This window comes from Podarcis filfolensis (genome assembly GCF_964270895.1).
Source record: "Podarcis filfolensis genome assembly, chromosome: 4".
Classification (NCBI taxonomy): domain Eukaryota; kingdom Metazoa; phylum Chordata; class Lepidosauria; order Squamata; family Lacertidae; genus Podarcis; species Podarcis filfolensis.
This window is the reverse complement of record NC_139607.1, coordinates 77372415-77388821: the sequence shown is the minus strand read 5'-3', so window position 1 is coordinate 77388821 and position 16407 is coordinate 77372415. Positions and strand designations below refer to the sequence as shown.

The window sequence follows — 16407 nt, the reverse complement described above, 5'->3', positions numbered from 1 at the left end:
GTACTGAGTTGCTTGGGTCAATGTGGATCTAATTCTGTAGCATAAAAGACTTGTAAGTTGAACAACAAATGGCTTTTGATTATGTTCCTAAGCAGTATGAAAAGTTCTGTTTAGTTGGAAACAATGTTTTAAAAGTTAAAAGAACCAGTTAGTAGAAGTTTGCACAAGGATTTCTACTTCTCCCCAACCCTCTGGAGCAGATTTGGGGGGGAGCACAGGGACACACAAGGAGAGATGATGGAGAAGTTCCATTGCACAAGTAGAAGTTCTTGCACAAATGGGAAGACTTTGTGCAATCCTCTGTGAACTACATTAGGAGAAATTGCTTTAAATTGGTTTTTAAATTTCCAATTATTTAATGCATTTTAATTAGCTCACCTGATTCTTGTACTGTGTCTTGAAACGCTGCTGGTCAGATACACCTTGCTTAATGCATTCATTCTAGTAGGCTACAGGCTTTTCCCAATACAATGCTCAAAGTATGTAAGCTATTATTTTCAAGTTCCCCAGAATTACCTTTTGGGTTTTGTTAGGGTTAAAATGTAAACTTTTTAAAGGTCAGTATTTTTAATTTTAAAAGTGAGGTTAAATTTTTATGTTTCTAACATAGGTTTCTCTACACTGGTGTATCTGTCAGATGAGAATCATCATTTCATAGCAGTCCAGATCTATGCAGATCTTAAGCAGCTTGCTATTGATGACATAATTATTCCTTCTGTGTTGATCTCTGCAATCAACCTTCAGTGGCGACCTGAATTTAGATCAGACATTCCCACATTATTTGCTGGAGACCTTTCTGCATTCTCCTCAAATCCAAAAGAAAGTCATCTCCAAGGATTTTTTAATGAACTGAGAAATACTGTAGAGGTACGTTGATCTCACTTATCCAATGCACTGAAGGGCATGGGGGGGGATTATGTTACCTTCTACACATGGTATATCAAATGGTAAAGGCTGGTTGCAACAAAAGACATACTAAATTAGCATTTAATGTTTTTACTTGTCTAGTCTCCAGTGGAAGACAATTCAATATTTTGTGAAAGCTGTTTCTCTAGTTGCCCTAATTAAAGGACATTTGCTATAGAAACTCAGGTAATAGCTTGGAACAGTTGTAATGTGTTCCTGACCACAAGCCTCTGTCCAGAAGTAGGATGCCAGCTGCACCCTCCAAATAAGCTATCAACTTCATAAAAGGCATTACACTATTTCTAGGGCAGGAGTAGCAGTAGTCGCCAAAACATACATATTTTTTGATAAGGGGTTTTGTCCATACAAGATGTCCAGCTTTCCCAAAGCACCCATGTAGTGAAATGTGCGAAGCGCTAGTCATGTGTTCATTCTGTACAAGGAGAAGAGGTCTGCATGATTTGGTCTCCAGTCCAATCTGCTGCTTATATAAACAACAAAATGTGAATGCCAGTATTTTTGGCACTGGACATAGGCATTGCCTGTAACTATACATATGATCTACGTATAGGGTCAGTTTTCCCAAGTGATCAAATGTTATTCATTCATTCGTTTTGTGTATTGCCCTTCATCTGAAGATCTCAAGGGCAGTTCATAGCATAAAAATGAGAACAAAACCAGAAACACCCCCCAAAACACATGTGAAAGCACATAGTATGTTGATCAGCCAAGGGTCTAGTTAAAGAGAACTGTTTTTGCCTGAGGCCCAAAGATGTATAATGAAGGTGCCACACAAATTGGGCCTAGGGAGAGCATTCCACAGATGTGAAGCCACTGCAGAAAAGGCCCGTTCTCATGTTGCCAGCTTCTGGACCTCTCCTGGAAGAGGCACATGAAGAAGTCCTCGCATGATGATCTCAGGGTCTGTGTCAGTTTATATGGGGAGAGGTGGTTCTTGAGGTATTGCAGTCCTGAGTATCTACAGCATACCATTATGCTAAAAATCAACAGCAAAGGTTGTTTTTTTAAAGTTAAAACTATATATTTTTGTCCTGCAGAATAGCAGCTGCTTTGGCAAAGATGCACAATGCAAACTGATGAACTTGCTACAAACAGATGACCCACAAACATTTAACTTGCCCCAAGAATGTGGCTTGGATCCCATTTCTCAGAAATCTGATGCAGGAAATAAACATTCTGTAAGTTTTTATTAATCTATTATGATGATTATATTTACCAGTATAATCAACTTAAATATCAGACAGCATATTTAACCATCTCAAGTAAGTACAAATACCTCAAGGATGGTGGTGGAGTAATGATTAGTTCAGATGTCTTTGAATGGCAGTAGTCATTGACAGAATTTAAGCTTAGTTTTCTCTCCCCCCCCCCTTTTAACTAGATTGCAACTCCTAGCAGTGGACTATGGCATCAGAGTCCTTTGTCACTTGGGAAGCTAGATTCAAAGCCACCGGTATCTCTAGGGTCAGCAAAAACAACAGCGGAACTACAAGAATCCCCTAGGAACTGTAAGAAAAGAAGAGCAATGGACCTGCTTAGTCGAGTACCTTCCCCACCACCAGTGAAGACCAACTGTATATTTATTTCTCCATCTCTGAAAAGGGCATTTCAGCCCCCCCGAAGTTCCGGCACTCAACTTGAAAAGTCACTGAAAAGAACAGCATGTTATAATAAAAAATCTGCCCTGAGAGGGTCTAGTGAGACTGGTTCTCCTCTTGAAAATAATTTTGTTGCTGACGAGGAGCTTGCAATGATAAATACACAAGCCCTCGTAAGTAGTTTTCCAGAAGATACAGGTTGATTTGGTGGGTACAATTGTGTATTCCAGACCCACTGCTTTTCCTGTCAGGCTTTTAGTAAGGAATAATTCCAATATTCTGGTAAAACAGATATATTGCAGGACTGTAAGGAGAGTACTGAGGCTGCTACAAAGGAAACAAATGGAACAAATACTTCCATTAGCTGAGCAGATGAAGTTCCAAAGACAAAGGAAAGTACTTATAAATGCCCCTGTACATTTAAATATTTAAGCAATCTTTGTAAATGTTATAAGTGTTTTGTACAGGCTTGTCAGTGTATTACTCATTTCAATTCAGAATAAAGATTAGTGTAATTATATATGCTCCATTGAATAGATTATGAAGAATCCAGTAAGAATGACTGTAAATTTCAACAATCCTTTCATGTTGCGCAGAAGCACATTCAAAGTTATGGAACTAGTTCATCAATAACTAACTTTAATGAAGGCATTGTATATTTTTAGAACTCCAGTTCAAAACATGCAGTCAGTATAATTTGATTCCCTTGTTTATTTTTGCATAGCAATCACAATGGTTCAAGAGAAAAAAAGAGGCCAGCTTTGAAAACATATCCAAAACATACAAAGCTTATGTTTGTTATAGCCCTATTTGGGTGTTTTGTCTCCTCTTGTATAAAGAAGCCTATGGTGGGCAGTAGGGCTACTCTGACAAAAAAATCCTTCCACTATGTCACCTTTATTGTGTTACTAGGCCTCAGTGAGTTTGAAGGCAAAGGTCTGAAGAACCGAGTTGCCATTCCTTGTGCAATTTTAGAAGCATTTGTGCAAAGGGAGGAGAATGGCCCCCACTTCATACCTTCACCCTCAAACTTGTGGAGGACTCAAGATATGGTCCAGAGGATGCAGGGCTTGGAGGCACATACATACCCATGTTTGTTTAGATTGGAGAGGACAAATACCTGAATCAGGCTAATGGTGAAACACCCTGTAGGAATGCAAGTAGATTAGTTCTTTTTTTTCCTTTTTTTTCTTCAAGCCAGCAATCAATTTTAAAGCATCTGAAGTTAACATAGTTATTGGATAGTTAACTTGCTTGTAACTCTACTACCTTATTTTTACATCACTCTTTACTAGTTTCAATAAGTACCTACCCTTGAAGAGCTTTTAGACGGAATGATTAAGCAAATATACCGAGTAGTATCTGATCTGTGGAAACAATTAGATGCAGAGAAAAAGCACAGAGACTAGAGAAATTAAACCAGCAGGCTGCAAAAAGGCACAAATAACACTTGGCACTGAGCGTTAACAACAGTCACAAGAGTGCCAATTACTCACTCATTTCAGTTAATCTCTAGTTCTAATGGCCACTGAATTTAGGCAGGTTTCCTTGCTCTACCCACCTTTGGCATACGCTACTACCAAACAGGAAATTGAGGACTACCAAACTCTTACTGTGGAGCAGAGAAAAACTAATCTGTTGTCAAGATTAGTTCCTGAATTGTTCCTACGGTTGCAAACTATTTGGTGTGTGTTTCAGGAATCATAGTAATAAAAAATAGGGTGAGCAATGACAACAAATGGGGGTCTAAATAAAGCTCATTGGTTTCAGCAAGAAAGGAAATCTACATGATTCAAAAAAGGAGGTGAACTGCAAAGTAGAGAAGCAGATGTGTCAAAGAAGGTAAATGTCATAAAAATGAAGCTAAATTAATATGGAATGTAGAAAAGAAGGTGGTCCTATGAAATGCAGATCTATAACTTAATTTTAAAACCTAGGTACAGAAGAAACTAACATTTTAAAATTTGTATACTGTAAAATTAATTATTGTGTCAATATTTATGGAGGGAAATCTGTTTACATTCCCATAGCCTTGAATACTGAACAACTGATGGAAGTCAGGGGAATTAAGAGTTCTAACTGTTGCACTATACTATGATTAGCAATGGCACACTAATGATATGAAATATCATTTGTGTGCATCCTTACCAGGACCAAACATTGTATAGCACCACTATTAGCTCGATCTGCACAGGGATGCCAATTCCTTGCCCCCCACAGTATATGAGCACAATGACATGGAGATCCTTTTCTATGTTGCTGCTAAAAATTACTGTGGGTTCTTCATTATGTTTACACTCCTAAGCATGAGTCATCCTGTCAAAACTGCATATATATATATATATATATATATATATATATAGCCAGGTGTAAACATGAGTGAAGAAATATAATCTGCATCAGAAGAATATTAAAACAGGGTTTTTAACCTCCAAAAGAATATATGGAGATTTAAGAACTAAATCTAGCCCAATAGAAAAATACAAATATTTTAAGCACAGAATTCCTGAAGGTATAAAACAAAATTTTATACAACTTGATTAAAAACTCTAAAATACTTCGTAGAAATCATTTCTCCTCCTAAATGATCTTTCATTTCTGGAGTTGCTGTTAGCTCTTCTGTTGGGGAATGTTGAGTTCACATGGCAATAACCAGTATCGTAAACGCCATACGATCTACTGAAATGTCTGGCTGGTTCTTCTGAATGAAGCACATCATGAAAGGTAACATCATGCTCATATTGCTCCTTCATCCTCTGTATTGTCTCTCGTGGAACACCATGGCCATTCCGTCTATGGAATAAATGTAAACATATACGTAAGTATATTTCGTTAGCAACATATCCAAACAGCATGTGAATACTAGCAATCATGTGAACTGCTCCTTCCATTTTCATGACAACCTAGTTCACAAATTAATCCATTCATGTGTGTTCATGGTTTGGAACAGCATTGTGGATATGAGACCTAAGAGGTTAAGGGGAACTATTCCCTCTAATAGCAAAAGAGAAAATGGAGAGTGCAGTATTGATTATAGCGCAGGGTGGAGCCCTCCACACTGTAACACACTGTTGCAGGTCCCACTCATCCATCTACTAGCTATCACAGGTGATTAGTCCTGACAAAAGGAAAGCCAAAATGGGGCCACAGACATAAAAGAGGGAGCTAAAGGGAATGTTTTATTAATAAAGGAAAAAATAAAATCTCTCATTGAGAATTGCCGTTTGCTTGAATTGCAGATTGTCAATAAAGGAAGAGAATGACAAGAAAAGGAAGTGGTTCATGTTACAGGATGAGCTGGCTGTGTAAAAATATCTAGCTTTACAAGGGAAAGAATAAATAAAGGGGGGATTGAGTTATTGCTGGGGAAGTGATAGATAAGAAATGATATATGAGCAACTATCCACTCGTTGATCATGCAGGGAACATGCTGAAAAGTGCCTGACTGCAATACAGTATGCATGTCCAAAAGGTGGTTAGTGTATGTAATATGCCATAAAAGGTTATATACCCTATGCAATGTCGTGGTTGGCTGTTTTGAATTCTTCCTATCTTTGAGAAGACTATAAATATGGTTACAGCAGTACTCCCACCTTTTGCGATCATAAAATAAAGTCTTTCTTGACTTAACTCTCTCTCTCCGTGGCAACTGACTTTCCAGCCACAGACCCTCAAAAAGGAGAAATCACTTCAACTTCAGAGGTATCTGCATGCTCCACAGACCCCAAAGTTTTGCAGAAGTACTTAAAAAAAATTCCAAGGAGGCAAAAAAAACAGTCCAGTAAGGACTATGGTGCACAGCAATGAAAGGTTGTGCATCAGATGAAAAAGCAGAACAGATCTGGGGGTAGAATGGAAGATTCTGCAAGAGGGCATGGCTAGCTGGCATTCTGAACAGGTGAGCTCCTGTTAGAGGTTATGCTATAGTGCAATGTTTTGTTGCAGGTATCGCTTGTATTCTCATAGCAGCTAAAAACATATGCAAAAAAACTACCTGGTTAGTTCCCGAACATTGAATTTCCAGTGTGTATCTGGCTCTCGAAAAAGAACTTCATAGCTGTGTTCAAGTGCCTGATGTGAAAGAGTACTGAATTTGTAATCAAGTCACAATAAAAAGCTACTTTTCATGATTTACATATGCACAACACAACAAAGTATAAAAATAAAAAAGTATAATAAAGCATATACAGCGGTCCTCTGGATGCGAACGGGATCCGTTCCGGAGTCCCGTTCACATCCAGAAGCGAACGCAACCTGCGTCTGCGGGTCGCGATTTGTTGCTTCCGCACATGCACATGACATCATTTTGTCGGTCTGCGCAAGCGGTGAAACCCGGAAGTAACGTGCTCCGTTACTTCTGGGTCGCCACAGTGCGCAACCTGAAAATACTTATCCCAAAGCTACTTGAACCCGAGGTATGACTGTATAATTAGCCTTAAATTCTAGTGAGACTAGTTCAGTACAACATGGCCACACTATTAATACCATATATTTGTCATGTCAGTAAACCTCAAAATCTTGTGCTGTCCTGCAGTTCAAAATAATTTACCTCTTTTAATTCCACAAGATCTCTAAACATAAAGGTTGCCAAGGTAAGTTAGAAAAGAAGATTGCAACAATTTACAACACTATCACATATTGCCCACTTCTGACAAACATTCCTTCTCAAGAAAAACAGCAAAGCCATGCAATAGTACAGCAAATTATGTGCTCTTAACACAGGTGATGAGCTACGGATGTTGAAATAGTTGCTTCATTAATAATTTAGAAGCTGTCCAAGTTATATTAACCACACACAAAGAAAGGGAAATTAGCAGACTGACCTAATTCTAGAGTCAGATTCCAAGGTGATTTTTTTTCAAGTGATTTTGAACTACAGCAAAAATATACCAAAAGTTATACAGAAGCAGGGGCAGAAAGCACATCTCATTATGAGTGATAGACACTATCCTACCAGGTTCCCAGCACAGTCACCAAACCATCTCCAGATGTTAGCTGGAGGCAAGCGTACACTAACTGCAGTTTGAGAACTAGGATCCCAGCAGCGACAATGCAATCTGGAGGAAAGGTACTGTACTCATGTCCCCCCTGCAACCTAAGAGTTACAGAGCATGCTCAATTCAGAAAAGAAGAATCATATAAAGAAAGTGACACTCTTTCTGACTTGAAGGATGTCAGAAAGAGTGTCACTTTCCTTATATTATATGATTCTTCTTTTCCTGGTAGGATATCCCACAGCCCCTCGGCGCAGAACATGCTTTGCCTGCAGAAGATCCCTGGCATGTCTAGTTAAATGGTTCTTGGGCGACTGGCTGTATCTTGGAAAGCTTTCACCAGTCAGAACCAATAATATGATTAGCCAGTGGTTTGGTTCTGCAAAAGGTAGTTTCATATGCAAGATCAGAAAGCTGATCACACAGACTGCATGGTCCATGCTCATGGAGGCTTAAAAACCAGACCATATGGAAGATCAGCATTTTACTGGCACAACCAGCCACGTATTGTGCAAAAGATTAGGACCATTAGTGGTTTCTAAGAGTCAGATAATGTTAAGTGACCTAACCTTGAAAGGAAAAGACTACCAGGGGTGCCCAAACTTTTTTCAAAGAGGGCCAGATTTGATGAAGTGAACATGTGTGAGGGCCGACCGAAGTAGCTGACCTTTTTTTAGGATTGAAGTTGTCAAGTTTTTTTAGGATTTTAACCCAGGAGATAGACTGCCACAGGGGCCGGATTAAACCGACCAGTGGGCCAGATTAGACCCCCCTCCCCGGAAACAGATTTTGGACATGCCTGGACTAGACGGAACCCAAAGAAGAAGGGAGCAAGAGGGGGTAGAAATAAATCCAGTTGTGGCACAAAAAATGCTCCAGGGCTCGGGCAAAATCTGTGAAATAAAGTAATGTTTGAAAAAAATGTTAAGCATATTAGAAGTTCTTGCCATTTTTCCGCCTCTCTTGATAGCAAATAGCAGGATTATCTGCTCATTTCTGGAACCCATGGCTAAATATTAAGAATGACAACAGGTCAGTTTCCCCTACCATTATCACATATGGCTTCATTTCCCAAGCGTGGACGTTGGTATTATCAATAATAACTGGGGATTTCCCATTCTTCATGGCTTTACGTGCTGTAACATAACAATGTAAATGTTTTAAAAGACCAGACAATCAGTGAAATCATCCTGTTACCTACACAGATGTTCTGAATCAAGCCTTTGGGGATTCGCTGTGTCACAAACAAGTACTGATGTGCTGAATATAATGAGCAAGTGTTTTTGAAGACACAGGATTTAGTCCACAATATGCTTTAGTTTCAGTCTGTTGATTTCCACCCATATTAATGTCAGGCAGGAATAAGCTAGACACTGCAAGCAAGGGATGGAAAGGGAAGGAGACACTGATCTTGGATAAAAGAATTCAGGCTGCTGTAAAAGCTGGGAAAGATTTGTGCCTTCAGCAGACCTGGCCTCTGAGAGGTGGTCGAATAGCTAGGCTCCATAATAAATCTGGTGCCCTCCAGAGGAGACACTGCACTAGCCGTTATGGAAACGGCTCAGTCATATACAAAATTCAAAATCAGAGGTACAATGGAAATGTGGACTCTCACACAAAACTTTTGAAAACAAAATTCTCCTTCACGGAGTTATCTTTACATGGGAGCTGTGAGCAAATCCACACAACGGCCCAGTTTCAATGTACCTATTTCAGCTTATTGGGACAAGATATACAGAAGCCTTGTGAGGGCATGCGCCATGCTTGCTCCCCTCCTGCCTTCTTGGAGTGCTGCAATTAATCCAGAAAATCTTCAGTTATCCATGTTTTCATTTAACATCAGAACCGCTGAAACTATGACTGACAAAATCTCAACCAATCTGTTCAAACCCAAGAGGAAGATACAACAAAGTTAGAAATAAAATGTGAAAACAAGTTATTATTGTTGTTATTGTTATTCTTGTTATTTAATGGCAGTGGTCATGCTTATATTTTTAGTATTAAAAGTTTATTATCAGGGCATACAAATCTGTCTTTAGATATCTGACAGCGGAAGCAATGCCAACTGATTATAGAGCATATATTGTACACTTCATTCGTTTGCTAGGAACTTTTATAATGCATTTTTTCTACATGTCCAAACTAGAGACTCAAACATTAGCCCCTAAATAGCATCTCATTGTTTTCTCCATAGAATCATTCACTTGTTACTACTAGTAATTGAGGTTTTGATCAACTCTGAAAGCCATTTTGAGCAAAATGAATAGTGCAGGTGCGACAAATAAGACATTCTCTTACAGCAAGGCTCTCTTCAGCTATAACTTTTTGTAGAAGAAAACTGCTGAAGAGTACAAGGTGTAGATAGGAAGCAAAACCTAACACACAAAACTAGGAAGGGCTGTACTTGCCTCTCTTTTGGTTCCATCTATGTGCATCTTCTAGAGCATCAGGATCAAACACATATGTGCCGTCCTCTGCAGTGAAGTAGTCATCAGTGCTCAGAACAACCGCACTGGGAAATTCACGTTTCAGTTGCCTGTTGAGACCAAACAATTGTAAGGAAGGAAAGGTCAAAATTTCACACGGATTAGTATAACCATTAGAAGTGAAGTTTTCTAACCACCACCACCACCCTTCAATTTAACTGGGGCCCAAATGTTCCCTGTGCACTTTTAGAGGAATCGTCAAATGAAAATAAAGCACCATTCGAGCAAGGGTTGAATTACCAGCAAATTAACCCCCCCCCCCCATTTACTGCAGGAGAAAATATTTATTAATAAGATTTTTATACCACTTAATACAATAAAATAAAAACCACCTTTAAGCAGTTTGCATTAAAATAAAAACACAATGTTCAATGACATTTCCAGGGTGTTCCAGGGAGCTGCTGCTACCATGGAAATTGCCAGCTTCCATGTTGTCACCAAGTGGCAATATGCTTAGAGGCATGGCCCCCTTGAAAGATCTTAAAGGTTGGTGTGGTCCATATCAAGGGGGTTGATCTGTAATGTATCCTGGTCCCAAGTTTTTTCAGACTGTAAAGTAACATGCATGTTTCTCTCCTCCCCCTGCTCCATGGGGATTTGAGTCTCAATCTCAGCACTTCTCCACTCCTCCACGTCTCCACTCCTCCACGTGCAGCTGCTGGGTGACCTTGGGCTATTCACACTTCTCTGAAGTCTCTCAGTCCCACTCACCTCCCAGAGTGTTTGTTGTGGGGGAGGAAGGGAAAGGAGAATGTTAGCCGCTTTGAGACTCCTTCGGGTAGTGATAAAGTGGGATATCAAATCCAAACTCCTCTTCTTCCTGCTCCTAGTCCTATACTGCCCTGGGAAGGAGGAGCTATTATAACAGCAAAGGAGCAATCATCCAGGTGCAGTGTTAAGACCACAGCCTTTCAGGGCAGGGTCCTCAACTCTGCCTTTTACAGCAAACTGTGCAAAATCCAGTGCAGGTGGGTATGACTGGTAGGGAAGCTCTATATCATCAATAAGGAAACTACAGCCCTCCAGCTGTTGTTGAACTCCAACGCCCATTAGCCACAGCCACTGGTCAGGAACGGTGGGAGTTGCAGTTCAACAGCAGAGGGACATAGGTTCCCCAGTCCAGATCTATGTATTACGTTCACAACAATATTTTTAAAGGATAGTGAATGATAAGGACCCAGTCACTTAACCAGTTTATAGCACTTAACCAGTTGGACTTAGACTCACTTAGATATGGATGAAGCAGCATCTGTTCAATCCAGACTCAACTTGTCTACTCTTATAAGATACTATCAACAAATGCCATCCATCCATCCCTAGCATAAAGTTTCCTCTTGACAGTAAAGGACAACAGAATATGTCAGACTACTCATGGGAAAGATTTGTTGGAAAAAGGTGAAGCTGCAGCAATGGAGCCTTGATGTCTGGAGGTGGAATGTCAAGGTATCATCTGCAATCTCTCAGCACAATAAAAGAATCCTTTCCCAAAGCGAGTTAAGCCAAAAGCGATCTAGAAAAAAAAGAGTCAAACTGCAAACTTTCATTTCTCAATTCCTTATCTTGTTGAGCAATGGCAGAGGCAGGCCTCAATTTATCAAAAGAGTAAAGAGAGAGGCCAGCAAGCTGAAATGAACTGTCAGGTCACATTTATCTCTATGCTCCCAACTGTTTAATATATATGCTTTGCTTATAAAATGCATACTACTGTGGACTTTGTGCAACTCTCGGGTGCATTTTTTAAAATACTGCCCTCATTGACCAGATGCTTCTCTTCACACTTGCTATAAATTGTGCTTCCTTTATCCTGGAGATGTGACAAGAAAACTAAATATCCAGGGGGTGAGGGAGGCAAGGGGGAAGTGCTTAACTCTTCCTTCACCCTTCACTTTTCAGTCAGCATGCCTTCAGTATGAACTCTGCAGTTCTGTTGAACCAGAACCATGTTATACTAATAGAGTGAGATTTTTTTGCACTTCCTAAAATCAGTGAGATGTGAAACCAGAGCCAATGTTTCCATGACTGGCTTGCCAGAAGCACATTTTGAAAGCCAATGAAATTAAAAACAAGCCATTTCCAAGCAGTTTCATGCAGAAAATCAAGAGCTGTGCCTTTGATGGTAACTATATGCTCTTCAAAGACAACATAACACCTGTGCTTGGAAACGAAGAGTAATGTGAATCTCACCATTATACTCCAGTTCAGCTCAATTTACCTTTAGTGACGTGCAAGTTACAAAAGTTGCAAAACCTGCTGTTAGTCGTTGGTGTCTTGTTTCATTTCATCCAGTATGAGGTTTGTGACCCACCAAGCCACATATAGCCCAAAAGTGATGTAGAACAGGCCCTCCTAAGAGTTCAATAAATTTGCTTCCTGCTTTTGCTGCTGGCTTGGGAGGTCACAATACTTGGTTGGGGGATGCAGCTTGTGTGCCACAAATCAGGGAACCCTGGTGAAAGCTACCTGTGCTGGAAAATGCTTATATTAGTTTAAGCCATCAGGAAATATATTACAGTACTGAATACTGATTACAGGTTTCTGATGTTAACTCCACTCAAATTCTGTATTAAAAACATGGTACAGTGGTGCCTCGCAAGACGAAATTAATTCGTTCCGCAAGTTTTTTCTTCTTGCGAGTTTTTCGTCTTGCGAAGCACGGTTTCCCATAGGAATGCATTGAAAATCAATTAATGCGTTCCTATGGAGATCGCTTGCCAGGCTGGCGGTGCGGAGAAGGGCTTTTCTCCCCACCGCAAGCCTTCAGGACAGGTACGGGAACAGAGGGGAAGGCGCGCGGCGCTTCTCCTCTGTTCCCGGGGCTTGCGGTGGGAGGAGGGTTTTTCCTCCCCACCGCCAACATTCAGAACAGCATTCTGAATGTTGGCGGTGGGAAGGAAAACCCTCCTCCCACCGCAAGTCTTCAGGACAGCCATCCGAAGGCCGGCGCGGGGAGAAGGTCTCTCCGCCCCACCGCCAGCCTTCGGAGGAGCCTTCCGAAGGCTGGCGGCAGGAGGAGGTCTCTCCGCCCCACCGCCAGCCTTCCGAAGGCTGCCGGTGGGGCGGAGAGACCTCCTCCCGCCGCCAGCCTTCGGAGCAGCCTTCCAAAGGCTGGCGGCGAGAGGAGGTCTCTCCGCCCCACCACCAGCCTTCGGAGCAGCCTTCCAAAGGCTGGCGGTGGGGCGGAGAGACCTCCTCCCGCCGCCAGCCTTCGGAGCAGCCTTCCGAAGGCTGGCGGCGGGAGGAGGTCTCTACGCCCCACCGCCAGCCTTCGGAGGAGGTCCGAGGACAGTGGGGAAGACGCGCTGCGCTTCCCCGCTGTCCTGGAGATTTCCCTATGGGCTTTCGTCTTGCGAAGGAAGCCCATAGGGAAATTCGTCTTGCGAAGCGCATCGAAAAACGGAAAACCCTTTCGTCTAGCGGGTTTTTCGTCTTGCAAGGCGTTCGTTTTGCGGGGCACCACTGTACATCACAAAGAAAACAAAGTCACTAGCTGTTTTCCTTAAAGTGATCAAAAGAGTTCTTTCCACTTCTGTTAATCGTAAGAAAATGATAACCGAGGGCAAAATCCAGAGTCATTAAAACCAAAGCGATATTCTTTTGTGCGTGCTTTCAGTGCAATGTTGACTGCCTTCCAAAGTATCTTGTTTGATTTTCTCAGAATCAAGCTGAACCAAGGCCCTATGAGGATTGGGAAATTTCCGTTGGTAAATATTCATGTCGAAACAGTGAAATATACCAAATATATGTTTACAAAAAGAAAATATATTTAATTACTGGCAATTGCTCTTATCGCTCAAGGTTACACTGGTGGTAGGAACTGATAACCAATTAAGAAAACAAAACTGCTGCAGCTCAGAAAAAGAGAGGAAGTGACAGCTGTGAAGGCAGCAGCAGCAGCCACCACCCCACCAATTCTCTTCTTGTTTCCCTGAGCTATCTTGGAGCTCTGTCTTGACCTACCATGAACAGCCCCAACTTGTTTCAGACGTGCACCCGTACCTTGAACAATCTTGCAGGAGCACGTCTGAACCCCCAGAGACAAAGCTTTTTCCCAGCATGGTGGCATAGCTGTCAACCTTCCCTTTTTTTGTGGGAAATTCCCTTATTCCAGCGCCGTTTCCCGCTGCTTCCCGCTGCTATCCTGGATTGTTAGATATCCCGTAGACTGTCCCCGGGACAGGTGAGGCTGCTGATCCCTTATTTTCAAATCTGAAAGTGGTCAGCTACAGTGGACAGCAGTGGCGTAGCGTGGGGGGGGCCGGCCGCACCGGGCGCAACATCTGGGGTTAGGGCAAATCCACGGGTTAGGGGGCGCAAATCCACGGGTTAGGGGGCGCAAATTACTTGCCTTGCCCCGGGTGCTAACAACCCACGCTACGCCACTGGTGGACAGTGACAAGGAAATACGCCTATCTAATGTCGACCAAAGGAGCAATCCTACTAGAAAAAAATAAAGTTGACCACACCGCTCTTTCCATCAACATGGAGCACGCAGCGTTTTGCTGAAGCCAGGGCTTCTTTATCCCAGAACCCTTCTTGAATGCCAAGAACCTGAAAACCAGAGGTAGTGGCGTCGGGGACCCGAGGCCCTCCAGTCGCTTCTGCACGCCAACTTCCACCAGCTTTGCCCGCTTTTCACAGAATCCTCAACGCATCTGGATGGTCGCGGGTTCCCGCGCCGATCAAGAGCCTCTGAGCATGTCCAGAGCGCCTGCCGAGCAGCCCGTCTACCCTCCCTCACGGAGCTTCGAGGTGAGAAAGCGCGGTTTTCCCGCTCAAGACTTCGTCCCCGTCGTTTTACGACTCGAGAGCTGAAGGAGTCCTCTCTCCTTCGAAAGGAGAAGGGTGTTTTTTTTTTTACCTGGCCAGAGTACTTTTCCCGGAGCCGGGCAGGCCTCGCAGCAAGTAGAGGCTTTTGCTGAAGCGGCGCCTCCTGCGAGGGGGGCCCTTGCCTTGCGCGGGGGGCTGGCGGAGGCTGAGGCCTCCGAAGGCGCGGGCCAGGCTATCCTCCATAGCGGAGGAAAGGCAACAGCCGCCGCCTCCTCGGGAAGCCTGCGAACCGACACTGTTTACACGGCTCCTCGTGACGGGCGCGGGCGGAGTCCGCTCTCTCCGCCCCGCTAAGGCGGGCGCTTCCAGGGGCAAAGGGGCAGAGCGCCGCGCGGGCTTGCTCCTCTCCTCGGCGCCTGAAGCAGCCGAGTTCCGCTCACAGGCCTCCCTCCACCCCCGAGGGAGCAGCCGAGGGAGTCAAGGTTCAATCCCTAAAGCGGGAAGCAGGGCCCTCACGCGCGGGCCTGTGGCAGAACTGCGTGAGCCACAAACGGCGCACTCCTGCAAGGCTATAAAGGCCTCCGCTGCCCTGCCCCCCCTTTTTTCCTCCTCCTTCTTTCTTTACCTCAAGGCGTGCTTCTTTGTGTTATGGCATTGGCGAGGACAGACATGCAGCCTTGTAATGCACCGCGCTTTGTTTTGTTTTGCTTCTTTTTTTTTTGGAGCATGGGTTTGAGGCCCGCTGGCAGCGCTTGCCCTCCTCTGCAGAGATAGGAAATGTTTTCCTGCAGCGGGAAGCGTTCGTTGCCCCCACGTGCGAGATGCAGCGGCTCTCTTTGCTTCGCTGCTTGCAGGCGCCTCGCATTCACCCGGAGGAGGGTTTTGTCCCAATAACAAGTGCTCTCGCGTGCTGAGGAAGGAAGCTGCGGTTACGACTAAAATACGTATGTTTCGAAACTCAAAACCATGAGCACTTGCGGCCAGAAGAGCCGCACCATTGCAGCTCTACTCGCAAGCAACCATTTCGTGCAATAGTGCTCGCTTTCAAGCACGCAGGTGTAGGACTGCAGCCCAAGTCATTAAAAGATTAAACAGCAGTTGCTTCTGCAGCGAGGAGCAGAGGACCAAAAAGGCTGGCTTTAGAGCCAGGCCGAAATCCAGGCGCGGGGAACCTTTGGCCCTCCAGAAGTTGATGAACTACAGCCCCCTTCATCCCTAGTCGTGGGCTGTGCTGGCAGGGACTGATGGGAGTTGTAGTTAAGCCACATCTAGCGGGTCAAAGTTCTCCACACCTGGCCTAATGGATAAGGGAGAACGTACATATGGGCTCTTTCAAATGCATGTCATATACACCTGCATCTAGGGAGTGGGCCTAGTCAGGAGTGCTCAGAAGCCACATCCTATAAGCTCAATGCCCCCACAAAAACAACTAGATGGTGCTAAAAGAGAAAAGCATGAAAGGCATGAAGTCAAGTCTTCATAAGAAAATAGAACAAAAGAAAATAGAACTCCCATTTATTTTCAGGGGAGGTTTAAAAGCACACCAAAGAGGAAACTGGACAAAAACTTTACTCTCTTAAACAAGAAAAGAGCCAAAAAGAAACTCCTGACTCCTGGTGGCTAACCTATACAAGA

General features: G+C 43.2%; 2 protein-coding genes and 1 long non-coding RNA gene across 4 annotated transcripts in view; 1 reads left to right on the top strand and 2 right to left on the bottom strand.

Moving 5' to 3' along the window:
• BRCA2 (BRCA2 DNA repair associated) overlaps positions 1 to 3044 on the top strand; it is a 31779-nt gene extending 28735 nt beyond the window's left edge. For both annotated transcript variants that reach the window (XM_083608917.1, XM_083608918.1), the window contains exons 23-25: positions 611 to 867; positions 1965 to 2105; positions 2309 to 3044. In XM_083608917.1, coding sequence (XP_083465043.1) covers positions 611 to 867; positions 1965 to 2105; positions 2309 to 2728 — 818 coding nt within the window. In that variant the 3' untranslated portion in view covers positions 2729 to 3044. The remainder of the gene's footprint in view (positions 1 to 610; positions 868 to 1964; positions 2106 to 2308) is intronic.
• A 174-nt stretch (positions 3045 to 3218) lies between these two features.
• On the bottom strand, positions 3219 to 15109 carry N4BP2L1 (NEDD4 binding protein 2 like 1). The gene is made up of 5 exons (XM_083609312.1): positions 14864 to 15109; positions 9928 to 10055; positions 8567 to 8655; positions 6520 to 6596; positions 3219 to 5318 (listed from the first exon to the last, which is right to left on the bottom strand). The coding sequence occupies exons 1-5, from the start codon at positions 15013 to 15015 to the stop codon at positions 5075 to 5077; spliced, it is 690 nt and encodes a 229-aa protein (XP_083465438.1). The 5' UTR covers positions 15016 to 15109; the 3' UTR covers positions 3219 to 5074.
• Positions 3219 to 16407, bottom strand: part of LOC310760599 — a 60435-nt gene continuing 47246 nt past the window's right edge. Inside the window, exon 2 of the long non-coding RNA XR_014547042.1 lies at positions 3219 to 3838. This is a non-coding gene — a long non-coding RNA (uncharacterized lncRNA). The remainder of the gene's footprint in view (positions 3839 to 16407) is intronic.